Source organism: Bufo bufo, chromosome 4, assembly GCF_905171765.1.
Source record: "Bufo bufo chromosome 4, aBufBuf1.1, whole genome shotgun sequence".
Classification (NCBI taxonomy): Eukaryota; Metazoa; Chordata; class Amphibia; order Anura; family Bufonidae; genus Bufo; species Bufo bufo.
This window is the reverse complement of record NC_053392.1, coordinates 549,993,278-550,010,410: the sequence shown is the minus strand read 5'-3', so window position 1 is coordinate 550,010,410 and position 17,133 is coordinate 549,993,278. Positions and strand designations below refer to the sequence as shown.

The following is a 17,133-nucleotide window of genomic DNA, read 5'->3' as shown; positions in this document are numbered from 1 at the left end:
ATGTATGTGTTCTGCATGTATGTGTTTTCTGCATGTATGTACTTTCTGCATGTATGTTTTCTGCATGTATGTGTTTTCTGCATGTATATATGTTGCATGTGCATGTGAGTTCTGCACATGTCTCCTACGTGTAATGCATGCATAGTCATGTGTTCTCTGCATGTACATGAGTACTGTACATGTGCCCTTCCTGCATGTGTATATGTACATGTATCATGCATTCAGTATATGTATTCTTTCCCTATCTTCGCCATGTGCCGCCTCGATGTACTGTGTCTACCTGCACCAACTTCTGGATACAAAGTAGCAGCATCCTCCCCAGAGTTCTCTGCCAATGCAACAAGGTATCAGTGTGAGCAGCAGCCTCGATAGGAGATTGCTCGGTAAGTCTGGGCATGAGATGCCTGCTGCAGCCCTGGACTGGAGTTGGGAGCTGGGAATAGTTGCTCTTTTTTAGCTATATTATTGGAGTGTATGTGCTGCTGCTGCTGCTGTCTGGGATGTCCTCCTCCTCCTCCCCCTCCTCCTCCTCCTCCTCCACCCCCCTCTGCACATGAGCTAGTTGATGCAGCCCATTGCATTGTGTAAGACACGACCTGTTATGGCCACCACTACTTCCGGGTTCCAGCATTCTGGTCCAGACCCAGCTCTCCGCCTGTGCAGCGCACACACTGGCAGCGGGCAGCAGCACTGATCGGCGCCGATCGGCGGGACTTCCAGCGAGATCGCGGGGCAGGAGGAAGGAGCTGCTGCTGCTTCCGCACACCCGGAGAGGAGCCCCTGCGCCCGGCATCTGGACACCACTTCTCCGGGAGATCGCCCATCATTCATTCAGCACCTTGACAAGCGGCGCACCTATGATTGACAGCTCAGGTGGCGCACAGCCATGAGACTTTCCTCTGCTCCTTGCGACTTTTAAGGGGGGGAAAGGAAAGAGAAAAAAAAAAAAAAAAAGGAGAATTTTTTTTTCTGCTCTGGGAAAAGAAAAGTCTTGAGAGGCTGAATGACTCTTCTGTGCAAACTCTGGGAACTCGGAAGAAGGATTTAATCTCCTGTCTGTTTCTATCTCTCTCCTCGTCCCTTGGAGTAATTGATTGTCATTCACACTGGCCTTACATAGGATATATCTGAAAGTCAAGTAGCCAGGAGTTAGGAAGGCCGATGGCTCAGAGGGTAGGTGCTCATACACTGCAATGTAATGGAAACGTGGCTCAGGCTGGCAAAACTTTTTTTTTTTCCATGTGAGAAGGGATGAGGTTTTTAGCATTGTACTGGAGTGGGGGCTTCATCATATACATACACACATACCTACCTACCTACATACATAGGGGGTCATGCAGGATGAAGTGGAAATGCACACTGACATATATACTCTTTATGAATGTGCAAGGAGCACATGTACACTGCAGGGGAAAAGTACATTGGAAAGGATGATGTATGGATTTAGATATTCCTAGAATACACACAGTCACATAGGAGACCATATAATGTGCAGCAGTGGGCTATGTATAGTATACAGTACAGTACATAGGGGCTCACGTACTCATGCATAGGAGGAATATACAGGTTATATATATATATATATATATATATATATATATATACATACATAGTGTGTGTCTGTATAGGTAGACAGAAATAGACTTATGTACAATGTACATGTATATGGTCATATTATATAGACATATACAGAAGGACATGTATAAAATGACTAGACGTACCTAGAAAGAATATCTGAGCACAGACATATAGAGGTTTATAGAAATACAAAAATCATACATATTGAGACCATATACAATATACACAGAGGCTCCTATAGAGTTCATTGTACATGGGGGCAATGCCATTGAGTCTGCATGCATGTATGTGTAATTTGCTTTTATAAACCCTATGCACATTGTTAAAGAGACTTTATTAACTTTTCACAACTTTCCCGATATAGGCTCCACTGCTTTATCCTATGACTATATGTGTGTATATATATATATATATATATATATATATATATATATATATATAATATAATATAGTACCCCTTTCATGTTGACAGCAGTAAACAATGGGAGTTTCCGAAGTGTGCTGGTGCCTATGGGGATGTGAAGTCAGATGTAATCTCTCCTAGAGATCTGTCACTTCACTGAAGTTGTCTTCCAAATAACACAAGTAATCTTAATTGCTGCCACTTCTTGTGAATATCTGCTCATAATCAGTAGCCTTGCAATAATTAAAAGTCATTAAACTTTGCATAATATGAGTGCTGAGCCATAATGAGCCACCTAGAAGAGAAAGCTGCTTTGTTGTTGACACTTAAGCGTTAACCAAGGGTCCTCCTGACCGCAGAAGACGAGCTACTTACTCCTAGCCACACTCCCTCGTCAGTCCCAGTCCCTGCTATGAGGGACTTACCGGGCAGAACTTCTGCTAGGAGGACAGCAACTACTACTACGGCCCCATCGTACTACATTATAAATTAGATATATTATTATACTATATATATATATATATATATATATATATATATATATATATATATATATATGTGTGTGTGTGTACCCCAGCTGACACAACAGGCTAAGGTCCCCTAATTGGCCTCATGGACACATGTTGGCATATGGTTACTGAATTAGGCAAACCCTTCTCGGCTTCATTTTCAGCTTCACTTCCCAACTGTCACCTATAACATACATCCCCTTCTGTGTGATTTCCATTGGGTTTTGAAATAAGTGAGCCTAATAATAATAATTTAAAAAAAAAGCTCCTCAAGTGTCTGGAAAGAGAGCCACCTACAGCAGCCAGCCACAGGAAGAGGATGATGATAAGGATGATGGTGGTGGGATCTGGAGGCCCCATCTAATGCCCTATGCTTTCCCTTTTCTGATGGTGTCTTTCTGTCTGTCATACAGTACGACGACTTGCCCCATTACGGTGGGATGGATGGAGTAGGGATCCCCAGCGCCATGTATGGGGACCCCCATGCTGCTAGGTCCATGCAGCCTGTGCATCACATGAATCACGGTCCTCCTCTGCACTCCCACCAGTACCCGCATACCGCCCATACCAACGCTATGCCCCCCAGCATGGGCTCCTCAGTCAATGACGCCCTCAAGAGAGATAAAGACTCCATCTATGGGTAGGTACAGCTGCCAGCTCTGCTATGTGTAATGCACACTTCACCCCAATAATGCCATCCGGGCACTGCTTTCACCGGGTCCCTGTGGTGGTGGCGGTGGTGGCTTCAAGTTAAAATAGAAAGTTTTGAGCTGTTCAGTGCAGTCCATGGTGTGTGACTTCTTATTAGGCACTCACTCAAGCTCTAGATCTTATTTTATTTTTTACACGCCATCCTTTTCTAATTTTATGCCACACTTTACTTTTTTTGTGTGTACAATGATCATCGAGGCGTCGGGAAAGTTTAAAAAAAAAACTTTAAAAAACAAACACAACTAGTCCAAACATTGGAAACTGGAATAATTGTGTGTGGATGTGTTGTATTATAGAGCAAGGGTATGAAAGACGAATGAGAAGAAAATAAATAATGTATTTTTCTGATAAGATAAAATTTGAAAAGTTATATATATATTATTTATATATTATATATATATATATATATATATATATATATATATATATAAATCTATATTATAATATTTATATATATGTGTGTGAGTGTTATGTTTTTTGTTTATTTTTTCCTTTTGACTTAGATACATTGTTGCATTGCCCCCAGCTCTCTAGTTCTCCCTGTGAATGTCCTAAATAAATGAAAACCCCACGCTCTGCTTAATGTGAACAGAAGTGTAATCTCCCTCATTTGTCGCACATTACAGCTAAACTCACCAAGTTTATTTAGGCTGGTAAGAGAGCGTCTCCTGCACGAATAGCTTCTCGCTCTTCCAAAACATAAAAAAGAAAGTTGTCACAGAACCTGAATCTAATAAACCGAATCCCTTTAACTGTTGGTGTAAAAGTTCCCCGAGCTCCTGGGCCCCTTTAGCTTTTACCCTATTATGTGCTTCAATTCGTATTATAACTTAATATAAAAGAAGAGATGTAATAGTTATGGAAGCAACTTTGTGTTTTCCTCTAAGCACTTACTTATGACTATTATTATTATTATTATTATTATTAGTATTATTACTTTTACTGCTATTAGTCATTTAGTTTAGTATCATGGTTATTATTACCTCTATTATTAATTATATAGGATCATGTCAAAACTGTTCCCATATTTATTATCACTTAATAATAATACTGACAGAAACATTCTCAAATTGTAGTTAATTATTTTGTACTTTTGCTACTTTGTCTGGATGCATAAAAATAAGAAATAAAGCAAATGTACACAGTGAAGGGAAACCTGTCCATACTCCTAGATGGGCACTTCCTCCCAGATAATAGCATTGTCCTAATATACAGGTAATGACTGCCGTGTGCTAGAGAATTAGGGAAGCCGGGGTCCGGCTCTATGGGGTGAAGCAAAAGTCGCTGTGTGTTGGGAACTGTTGTGAACACAGCCTTACAGCCAGTGTTGTGTCAGGGCTTTGCTGTGTGTGTGTTGCCTGTAGTAAAGGAGCCATGAGCCTCACACTAGTGTATGCTGTGGGATGAAACAAGCCAAAACGCATTGCATATAGGCGCTGTAGTGTGTATATGCGGCAAATGTAGGAGTGTGAGTGGCTGTGTGTATTTTGTGTCCTTTTAATGTTATGTATGGTGCGTTGTAACAGCCAAACCCTGATCGTTGTGTATAAAAAGTGAAAAATAATCCAAAGGGATATATATATAAAGTGTTTCAACAAGCAGACACTGTTAAATGCGTTTTTTTCGGGTGTCCTGCTGCTCTGTGCACTGTGCTCGTCTATAGTCGCAGTGTGTATTATTTAGCGACATTATATTTTGCTACCACATTGTAAGCTTCCTTCTAGCCTGCAGTGTTGTGTGCCCGTCTATGTTTGCAGGGTCCTGCCCTGGGGCCTGTGGTGTTGTGTGTGGCCCTGAGCTGCCAGAGGGCACAAGGGCATGTGCCCTCTCTGATCACCGGGCACTGGCAGGGTACAAGCCGTACTGATTTCTTGTGTTTCTCTTACAGACACCCCCTGTTCCCTCTATTAGCACTGATTTTTGAAAAATGTGAATTAGCTACTTGTACCCCCAGAGAACCAGGGGTGGCAGGCGGTGATGTGTGCTCCTCTGAGTCTTTCAATGAAGACATTGCAGTATTTGCCAAACAGGTCAGCCAAGCAATGCATGAATACCCCTCCATATTGTCTGTTTACATGTATGATTGTACCGGACTTACATGTAGTACATACACACATACATACACACATGTAGTACATGCCTACAGGCATACATACTTACATGTAGTACATACCTACAGACATACTTACATGTAGTACATACCTACAGACATACTTACATGTAGTACATACCTACAGATATACATACTTACATGTAGTACATACCTACAGACATACTTACATGTAGTACATACCTACAGACATACTTACATGTAGTACATACCTACAGATATACATACTTACATGTAGTACATACCTACAGACATACTTACATGTAGTACATACATACACACATACATACATACATGTAGAACATACATACACACATACATACATACATACATGTAGTACATGCCTACAGACATACTTACATGTAGTACATACCTACAGATATACATACTTACATGTAGTACATACCTACAGACATACTTACATGTAGTACATACCTACAGATATACATACTTACATGTAGTACACACCTACAGATATACATACATGTAGCATATACTTACAGACATACATGTACTACATACCTACATATATACATACTTACATGTAGTACATACCTACACACATACATACTTAAATGTAGTATATACTTACATACTTACATGTAGTACATACCTACATATATACATACTTACATGTAGTACACACATACATACTCACATGTACTACATACCTACACACATACATACTTACATGTAGTATATACTTACACACATACTTACATGTAGTACATACCTACAGACATACATACTTACTGCTAGATCTCATTGACTTGATAACTATATACAAACTTGAATGATTGGACTGCTATTTATTATAATGAGGCAGGAAACTTAATAGCAACTGAGTGATTCTATTTCCCTATTATTTGGCTCCAGATTCGAGCAGAAAAGCCCTTGTTTTCTTCTAATCCGGAATTGGATAACTTGGTAAGGTTTTATATTATCTTTCTAGCCTATGTATTCCATATATATTATTTGATGTCTGTTCCTTGGCTCCTTTGCTTGTTTAGTTTGTGCATAGCCCTCCAATACAAGTCCCAGTTTACACAGAGATCACTGCACAGATATCTGCCCCTCTTTACCAAATGAGATGGCTCCTTTTTTATGACACCCAGTAAGTGACTGCAGTAATCAGCTTCTTGGTTTATTTAGGGTTGTCAAAACCTTTAGTTCTTCTCTGTGCTGTCACATCCCCCCAGAGTTGTAGACAAACAGATTGAAAATACATCAAAAGCCCCCCCACTATTTAGGGGATTCCAAAGGAAAGGCATCAAAAGTAAAGCCCAAGACAGAAATCCCACACCGGTTGCTGGAGTCCATGAGTAGTTTAGGTTTAGGAATAGACTGTATATTCTTTACTGTATTATTTAAGTCGTGTTTTTTTGGCATGCAAGGCTGTTGTGTGCTGCAATATTGATCCTGGTATTTTTGCTTGTGTCTTTTACAGATGATCCAAGCCATACAAGTATTAAGGTTTCATCTATTGGAATTAGAAAAGGTAAAGCATGTGCTGTGGAGTCATCATAACCTATAGCTAATAGGGAATTTACATAGATGTCTTTATTTCTGGTTCTGTGTAATTAGTGTCAGGCCAAATCACAGAATCCATTTCTCTTTTCGGTTTAATTGCCATTTCAGCTATTAAATCCAGGATCACTACCGCCCAGGCCTGGTGTAGAGTGTGCAATGCTGCCTGGGTACATTACTGGTTATATTCAGGGTAATATTTGGGGGAGATGATCATTATTTTGATACATGCAATAACTAAATAAATAAATAATATATATAAAAAAAATAAAAAATCAGGAGATTGTTGTGGGAGGTTTTCCATGGAAAGAGCTGCCTGCTCTCCAGGATGTGTTCTGGAAAGCTGAAGGGAGAAGGATGAGAATGTCATTTTACTGGCTGTTTTGCATCTGAGCAATAAAGGAGATTGCAGTTTGATGCCAGCTATAAAAGTCGCATGCAGGCTTTTTTTTAATTTTATTTATTCCATTTCTTTATGGCTTTAAATATTAAAGCATAAGGCCCCATTCTAACTATTCGGGCCTGAAGACAACTGCCAGTGTTATATCCTGATATATATATATATTTTAATTTTTTTGCATTGCAGTCTGCTATGAGGATGTAACCAGATAAAATGACATAGTTTGCTTGAAATGTCACCCATGCGGGTCATCATCACTGCAGTGGTCACAGCCCCCAGGAGCAGATGAATTTAGCACGGGTGTTGCATTTGTTGTAGCTTGTGAATCATCTTGTCAGTGTCAATTTTCTAAGATATCTCTATTTTAGCAGAAAAAAAAAAAAAAAAAAAAGTTCCTCCTAATTCCTGATGCGTCTTGGAAGAAGGGTCTCAGGAGGATAATTGGAATGTGTTCCCCTTGTTTGTGCTACCAGGAGATCTTGATTGCTCTTGTCAATTTTATTTATCTACGCCTGATTATTATTATTTTTATTCCCCCCTTTTCTTTTCTCCCGCCTTGGATCTAGGTACATGAACTGTGCGACAATTTCTGCCATCGGTATATTAGCTGTTTGAAAGGAAAAATGCCCATAGACCTGGTGATCGAGGACAGGGACGGTGGATCCAAGTCAGACAGTGAAGACATGACCAGATCAGCAAACCTAACAGATCAGGTAAGCTGAGCAGATTCCTCATTCCTCCCTATTTGATATGCACACCATTTGCTGGAACCTTTCTATTATTTGCATATGATTAAGGAAATGAAAAAAAAAATTTTTTGTTGAATAATGTGCCTATTATTGCTTCATTAAGCCCTGATCTCGGATTAGACCTGGCAGGATGAGCTGGGACACGGGCTTCTCCAGGTTGCATCTTCTGCTTTTTGGGTGGCTCTTTCTGTTTGCTTGATTTATTTTAAATATATATAAATTATTTTTTTTTGCCTTTTACTAATAAAAACAAATGACTGTAATTAAAAAGTATTTAGATCCCAGTTCACCATGAATTATTATAAGTGCAGCGGCTGCAGGAATAACACTTATAATATGTGCTTTATGGAGGATGATGAAGGTGATGATCTTGTGGTGATATATACTATATGTACAGTGATCACATGGATAACGATGATGGGGGTGATGTGTGCAGTGGTTACAGTTATCATGCTGAGTATGTGGCCTGAGGTCTATAGTGTGGATTATAGGATATATATATATTACTGTGCATTAATGCTATCATTTACAAGAAATGCCGCACAGTCTGGGAATTCTGCATTGTGTAGCTGAGGGCATAAGGATTACATTTGCAGTGATCGCACTGTATATGATATAAAGGATAAGAGAGGGGATATAGGGGCAATGGGTGGGTGCAATGATGTGATTACACTGTATAGGCGATGTCTACTAGATGTATGCACAGGGGGTGCAGTACATTGCATAGCATATTTATGTAGTTGCATTATATAGGTGTATTGTATATAGGGTAGGAGGGGTTATTTGCAGTATGCTATGGGTGACCATGGAGGACGTCGGTGTGCAGTATATAGTAGTCTAGGTGGTCTGGGGCATGCCATGGAGCAGGACTGGGCTATGCTCTTGCTGTGTGCACGGTTCATTAGGCTGTCTTGTCAGTTTCCCTTGGCCGAGCGCATTCAGACCTCAGTGCACATTGCTTTGTGCACAGGCCGCTCGCAGAGAGGGCGCCCATCTCCCTTTCCTTCCCTCCCTGTAAGATCAGCCCCGCGTTACTGCTCTCTATGAGTCTCCATAGTCTTCCTAGCGCCCACTCACCTCTCTGTCGCCAGAGGCCAGCGCAAGAATTGGCGCAGAAGGAGGCGCAATGGATGCTTTGTATTTCTCCCTGCCAGTGCTCCGAAGGTTTCCAAAGGCTTATTTATAATAATTTCGTGATAAGGTCATTTTGCATTCATGCGGGGGGTTAATGCTTTGTGTGGTTAAACTGCTGCGACAATGTTATTTCTATAGGGATAAGACAGGCGTGAGGCAAGGGTTAATTGACTGTGTGCTTTAAAGGGAACCCATGGGGGTGACGCACAGTGCAGACATTGCTGGCTAGGAGTGGAGAGAACAGGCTCGGCAGTGTAAAGGTTAATTAGGTCGTCATGTTTGTTTATATTTTTTTCCCCCTTTTGATATATTTGTAAATAGTCAAAAGCTTCGAATCATAACAATGATTTCAATCTCATTTTTACATTGATATATATATATCTATCTATATAAACAATAGAAACACAATTATATATTTGTGTAGTTGGTTACTTTGCTCTATGCAAAGGATTTACTATTTGCTATATGTTACTGTTTGTGAATGCATACTAGTGATACCAGGCAGGTACAGTCAGGACCCCGAAGGGTTAACAAGCTGTGCTGTGTGACTTTAAATTTCCTTATATGTGCAATGGGGTTTTAGTGGAAAATGTGCAATGAGAACATATGGAAACTAATTACTATAAAGTGATGATGATAATAATAATAATCAGATTTTTTTTCAATGCATTATTACCATCACCTCTCAGATTAGTTAACAGCTTGATTAACCCCTGCAGTTCCATAATGCATTGCATTTCTCTGGCCTTGTCCACCTCACATTTCAGCATAAAGCTTTGTGTCCTGGAGAACACACTGTGAACCATAGGTTGGAGCTGCTCAACAAAAAAAAAATATTGCCATTCAACAAGTCTTGCTAGAACCTAGGTTACTAAAAAAGCTCTGCTGTGCAGGGGACATAAAGCCATTTGAGCAAATTACAAGAATAGCTCAGGGGCACCAATGAAATCAACACTTTAATTGCCTCCAAAATGAAGATTTATACCTCATTTTCTCCAAGAAATCATTATTTTCTTGAGAAAGTGACCTGGAACACAGGAGGATAACAGATCTTAAACAATTAGTAAATTCAACTGTTGCACAATTATTTTAAAGAAGTTGAAAGTTCATTTTGGACCTCAAATGCGCCATTTGTGATGGAACCAGGTTGCAAATGAGGTAGCTTTACTTGCTATTATTGCTTGCTACATCTCAAGACTTTACTGTGTCAGTGTTGTAGAAGATTAATTCCTTGTAGTCTTTGTCACGCTTAGTGTAGGGCCCAACTGTTTCTAATTTCGACACCAACAATCGCTGTTACTATATAAACTAAGGGCAAAACTGAATCTGTGAGATGAAGCAGTGCTGTGTTTGTTATCTGGCGGAGAAACTTACTTTAAGTTATTTTGTGAATTATCTTTATGTATGAAAAAAAGTTAACTGACAAATTCTGCCCTGAAAACCGCTAATATGTAATCTATTCAACATAATTAGCCATTATAATTGTTAGGTTGATTATGGATTCCTAGAAGGACCTATTAGGAATAACTTTTTCTTTGTTTCTTTTTTCTTCTCTTCTATCTTTTGTCTTCATCTTTCTCTTATTTAATTTGTCCTCTCCTGCTATAAACTTCGTGAAGTGAAAATTTTAAGTAGACCGATTGTAAATTGGTATCATTATTGGATACAGCTGAGACAAGTTTTGATCAATTTTTGCTTTTAGTTCAAAATTCGACTCTAAGCAAGACCCAGGACACTACCCCCACCCTTGAAAAAAAAAAGTTTCCTGTAGACTTAAAGCTTTTTGCACTTTTGTATGAATGCGGCCAAGCCAGTTTGAAGTGCACTGTTGTCTCCTTGCTGACAAATGAAGATCCCCTTCAGGTGTTATGTGATCTGGAGTGGCTGGTTGCCTGTTTAACTTGTTCCTTTGCAAAGTATGGTAAAGAGGAGTAGGCTTTTACCAACACTAGAGCCTGTCCTTCATCTTGTCCTGTAACCCAATACCGCTTCCTGTCCAGCATCTGACCTCTCCATGCAGCTCCACCTATGCTTACCACTGGAGGAGCCCCCTCTAAACAGCCATGTTTCATTAACTCTTTCTGGGACCACCCCTCGAATGGAGTTGCTTATGGAGTGTGCGATTTTCAGTCTCTTCTATAGCATGTTGTAGTCCACATAGAATTATTGTTTCTAGAATTTTTGAAATTTTTCTTTTCTTGATGCTTGACTATGATTAGTCCATTGACTCTGATGATTGCACTATGAGAAGCTTCGAAAACTTTTTGGGGAGCTAAATACAAAAAATAAAAATAAAGGATCTACGTTTTTATACGCTATGTTTAGGTCTATGCTATTGCAGCCTGATAACATTTTTAATTTATTATGTGACTTGATTTATCAGCCTAGCACTGATGAGTAAAGCCAAGTAGTCCAATTATAATTGCTATCTTCTATTTTGCTTTGCCAAAACTTGAGTTATGTTGGTTTGATTATTCCATGGGGCAGGGGGCAGATAAAGTAGTGATTACTGTATTTCTCCTGGCCTAGCAGCTCCACCTGCATATAAGAAAGGTTTCTTATATCCATGGACCCTTTAAAAATAATCTGTTTCAAAACTTTTTTTTTTTTTTTTTTTTTTTTATTTCTGCCTGCAAAGTTCAGAACAGCTCAGGTTTCTACTGCCCTCTGGCTACACAGGAGTTAATTTGTCTATTTCATAAGTTATAGGTGAGAAATATGGATTGGACGTTTTCAAATTGGCAATTAATATGATACATGACAGTGTGGTAGCAATATGAGGCAAGAGACTTTTTCAGGATTTCACCGCCATATTTAAAGCAGAGCCAGCAGATTGTTGTTCATATTTTTTCACCGATTATTTATTTCCACCATTAGTGAATCCTAGGCCCAGATTTCTCAAATTTTGGAAATGCCAGATAATTCTAGAAATAAACTTCAGAAGACTTGAATTAGTCCAAATGCTTAAACAAACGTAAATTGTATTAAAGGATATTGGGTTTTTCTGTGACACATGTAATGTATGATATGTTGTACTATAATAAATGCTATAATCTATTTATAAATAATTATTATTTATAACCATTTATAGACAATTCTGGTAACTTTTTGGACTGAAACCAATAACTTTTGGCCTTAACGAAAAAACAAAACGTAAATATAATAATCATGTATATTATGCATTCATTAAGATATAGAAAGTTATAGAATTAACATAACGCATTAGAGTTACTTGTAGATATAGATAGAAATCACAGACAATGCATAAAATCACAATTAGCTGCGTCACAAACTCAGCTCTGCTTTATCTATATAAAGCCGGTGTCGCTATTGGAATTGGGCATTTATTTTTCATATTTCGGCACAAACAATATAAAGCTTCACACTAACAAAGTTACTACATTTGAGAAATGAATCGCGTTCCAGCACTGACATGCTAAAGGCATGAGATGTTTTACGAAATAATAAAAAATGAAATTAATGAACTTGCGGCACAGGATCTAGATCCGCCACAGATGGGCCATTATTTTACAATCCTAATTTAGTTTTGCTGTTATTAAAAATATTTACAAAAAGAACCACAATAAAAACGTTCAACATTTTCTAGAGGATTAAATGTATTATTTAAAAAAAAAAAAATGCAATTTAATGTGCAACATGTGTCATGACGCTATCCCAAGAAACGAAATGACAAACTCAGCTCAGCTATGCCTATGAATGCATTATAACGTATGATTTGTAATATTAGATTGCTACGTTTTGACTCCTTCAACTACTTTACATGGTATACATGGTAAATGTTCTTTATTGTAGAACTGAGTACTAAAATTCGGCAAATATTAAGATAATAATTGTGTTGGTCTTTGTGCAACATATGTATAGGCCTAAGGTTATAGCCACACGTTCAGGTTTTCTGATGCAGTTTTTGAAGCCAAAACCAGGAACCAGGAGTGGATTTGAAAAAAGAGAAGAAATAATATCTATCCTTGATACTTTTTCTACTTGAATGATCCACTCAAGATTTTGGCATCAAAAACGCACAAAAAAAAAACCCTGCATGTGCGGCCATGACCTTATTGTGAGTTGTCTGCTATGGAAATGTACGACAGGGGATGGGCGTCTTAACTGGTTTACCATGTGACATATTCATCATCTGGACAGGTTTATGCTTATGTTGCGTAAGGCTACTTTCACACTAGCATTTTTTGCTGGATCCGTCATGGATCTGCAAAAGTGCTTCCGTTGCAATAATACAACCGCCTGCATCCGTCATGAACGGATCCGGTTGTATTATGTCTTATATAGCCAAGACGGATCCGTCATGAACCTCCATTATAAGTCAATGGGGGACGGATCTGTTTTCTATTGTGTCGGAGAAAACGGATACGTCCCCATTGACTTACATTGTGCGTCAGGATCTGTCTCGCTCCGCATCCCAGGACGGACAGAAAAGCATTTTGGTGTCCGCCTCCAGAGCGGAATGGTGACTGATCGGAGGCAAACTGATGCATTCTGAGCGGATCCTTTTCCATTCAGAACGCATTAAGGGACAAACTGATCCGTTTTGGAGCCCATGACGGATCTCACAAACGGTAAGCCGAAACGCAAGTGTGAAAGTAGCCTAAGACATTTTCATTGATACATACTGTATAGAACTATATATAGCTGTTATCAGCGCATGTACAAACATTACTGGCAATTTGCATAACAGTAAGTCAAAAAGTAATTGCCCTAGCAAAAACAGCAATAAACATAGTGAAAAGTCACATTTAGGATCCTGTCCATGTCAGCCTAAAATCTCAAGGGTTGATGCTTAATACTGGGATAAATAGGGTGAAGACATAATGGTATTTAATACTTTGCAAATGGTTGAGTGTATTAGGGAAAGGACACAGTGATTTACAAAGTGCCAATATTATCCCTATCCTATGTCAAAATGTAAATCATACTTTATGACACATAAGACAAGTAGAAAAAAAAAGAGAAAATGCAGCAATGAATAAAACTTGGTGTCCGAATAGCAGCTAGTTGGAAAAACGTATGCCACCCTTGCAGCAATATTCCACAGGGAAGCAATAATCAATCCCAATGACAACCATGTTATCCTCCCATAGTTTCATTCCCTAGCATACTCAATGTGACAGCAAGTAAGATATACAAAGTACAAACCAGTCAATAGTAGTTATGTATGTGTTCTTAAAGGGGTATTACAGTTTGTACAAAATTTTCAATATACTTTCTGTATCAGTTCCTCTTATTATTATTGTTTTATGATCTCTGCTTGCTGTTATTCACTAGAAACCTTAATTGTTTCAGTCCAGTGGATAAACACATGTCCTGGTTATGTGATGGCCACAGATGCTTGGCATTGTACAACTCTGGGAACTGTACTGTGACTATAACAAACCATGTATATTTTGAGGATAGATTTTTATCCCCCGAAAAAAAAAAAAAAAAAAAAGACGGTTCCTCCAATGTCTGCAAGCATGAGAAAATGGATACAGAAAGTATCTTGTAAAAATGCTAAACGCTTCCTAATACAAATAAAAACCTTTATTTTCAAAACCGTAATATCCCTTTAAATAGTTAACTTGCCTCGTAAATGTTATTATTCAGATAATTTTGCAAATACTGTAATAATTATCGAAACCACATCAAGGCTAAAAAAAAAAAAAAAAAAAAACTGAAGCAATAAGCCAAATTCCTATAGGGGACGGCAGAGCAATGATCAAAAAGTGAACTTGTCATGAAGCTTTCCATAAAAATAACTATTAATCAACATTATATGACTGAAACATCAAAGACGCTGTATGGAGACAGAACTGATAAGAGATCTCCGAGATACGCGCTGTGTATCCTCAACATTCTCCCAATCGATTTCGACATGCTTTGGGCCGGGGTGCAGCAGAGTTTGTAGCACTTCTGTGACCTTATGGAACGGCTTGATACGTATAGATTTTAATTAATTGAATCAGTTAAAAAATAAAAATAAACAACCATTACTCAATTTGTGAAGCCGAAACCAGTCCTTAATGGAAACATAGGCCATAAACAGCATTCCCAAATATTCCCAGAATGTAGACGGTGGGAGGCTCACTTCATTAGGTCTTATCTAGTGAGCTGAGCAGGAGGCCGTTCACATTTTTTCCCCCTATATCAGGCGTCAACCTAGTAACAAACCTTCCCATTTACGTTGAGGGAGTTGTCCACACAGAGGTTTCCCTATAGGAAAGTAGGATACTTTGTTGCTAGGTGGGTGAAGAAGCTATTAACAATACACAGGGTGAGTGGTCCACAGTCATTTGACCAGGGGGCATCGACCGGGGTCACCCTTTTCACAGGCACTGACATTAGCACTGAGCTACTCCTATAGTCCTCCAGGGCTGTAACATTAACATAGTGTCTCTTGTGCTCCCGGAATAATCAGTGGCATGAAAGCTGCGAACATTACACGATGTGCAGACACAAGAATATAAAACCTTCCATAAAAACAATTTGTGGACCTGGGTAAAAGTAAGCAGCCAAATAGTCTGTTTACAGATTTATTAAGAAAAACTTGCAACATTTGGTGATCTGGAGCCAGAGTCTGGAAAAATTCCCCACCATAGTATCTATGAAACAGGAATTCCTTATGCATGATCTAAACCCTTTTCTTTAAAGGAGTTATCCCATCATTATTGTTACATTGTCACATCATATAGTATGTGACAATCTCTTTCTAACAAAGCCAGAACCAGCCCTGTACCTCACATGGATCCAGAGATCTCCCCCAATTGCTCTGCTAGATTTATATATCAAGCTGGCGGCTCAGGGGGCACTTCCTTTCTGCTGCAGCTTTCTCCCTATTATAGCTCCGGAAGCAGTGGAAGGATGGAAGGTAGCATTACATTCAGGTGAGCTAGAACTACAAGACATTGTGCCTGGTTTATCAGTGAATTTCCTGGTGACAGATTCCCTTTAAAAGGTTTATCTGGGATCAATCCAAAAAAAGGCCATCATATCCCAAATCCTCCCAAACTTCTCTTTTAATAGATCTTTTAATATTATAACTGAGACTACGTTACCATTACAGACTCCATTACACAATTGCCACAAATATGTTGCCCTTACTAGAATGGCATCATATCTTTCTGCCATATTTTAATGGTCAGTTAACGTATGAAAGGTAGTGAAAGGCATTTGTCAAGAAATGGGGGTAGGCAGGCCTCTTACTTATTACCGGTCCATTTTGGTTGCTGCCAAAATATCTAATCCCACTAGACTAATTCATCTTTGCCGAAATTCTTAAATTAAGTTAATATATTCTTCGAAAAACCGAACAAACTGCGGAATAATCATTTAGTGTAATATAGCTCAGAGGTGATAGAGCCAGCTAGGAAGTCTTTTTTATATATATATTTCTTTTATTGCATTTTGCTTTATGCAGCCATAGAATCCGACTAATATGCTCATTCTACATGTTAGTTGGTTAAATGCTACTTTATACCTATGTCATGAATTGTATGGTGACACAGCTTTTAGGGGTTTAAATTGAATTCTCCATATGGCATACATATGTCTGTATGTACTGCTCCTCATGCTGTTTAGGCAGATAGGCATGTTGTTTAGGAGAGATAGAGTTTCTCCCAAATCCTGACCTAGTCCTCTCACCCAGTTAAGCCAGTACTCTTTGCTCTGCACTGATGAGGGGCCATCACCCCAAACAGATATCAGCAGATGAGATGTTGACTTAAAGGCTATGTACACCTTTTGGGGCAATTTTTTTCATTAATGCATTGTACTCATTAAGAACTAAAAATTATTTTTTAAATTGGTGTTTAATAAAAATATGGAGTCCTTTTTTCTGCACAGAGCTGAGATGCTCTATTAGCAGGATCTGAATTTTTTATCTGTTCCATCAGGCAAGGAACTGACGGGCTTCTTATCTCTGCTCTCTGACAGTATAAACACTCATCAAAGCTCAATCCTTATCTTACTGATAAGAATGTGGCTAAAGGTGCATTTAGACACAC

The 17,133-nt window shown here is 38.8% G+C and overlaps 1 protein-coding gene across 2 annotated transcripts in view; it reads left to right on the top strand.

The window, feature by feature from the left end:
• The first annotated feature begins 611 nt into the window (after positions 1-611).
• Positions 612-17,133, top strand: part of MEIS1 (Meis homeobox 1) — a 141,955-nt gene continuing 125,433 nt past the window's right edge. For both annotated transcript variants that reach the window (XM_040430088.1, XM_040430089.1), the window contains exons 1-6: positions 612-1,173; positions 2,904-3,130; positions 5,090-5,231; positions 6,188-6,238; positions 6,759-6,809; positions 7,805-7,951. In XM_040430088.1, the coding sequence (XP_040286022.1) occupies positions 1,162-1,173; positions 2,904-3,130; positions 5,090-5,231; positions 6,188-6,238; positions 6,759-6,809; positions 7,805-7,951 (630 nt within the window). In that variant the 5' untranslated portion in view covers positions 612-1,161. The remainder of the gene's footprint in view (positions 1,174-2,903; positions 3,131-5,089; positions 5,232-6,187; positions 6,239-6,758; positions 6,810-7,804; positions 7,952-17,133) is intronic.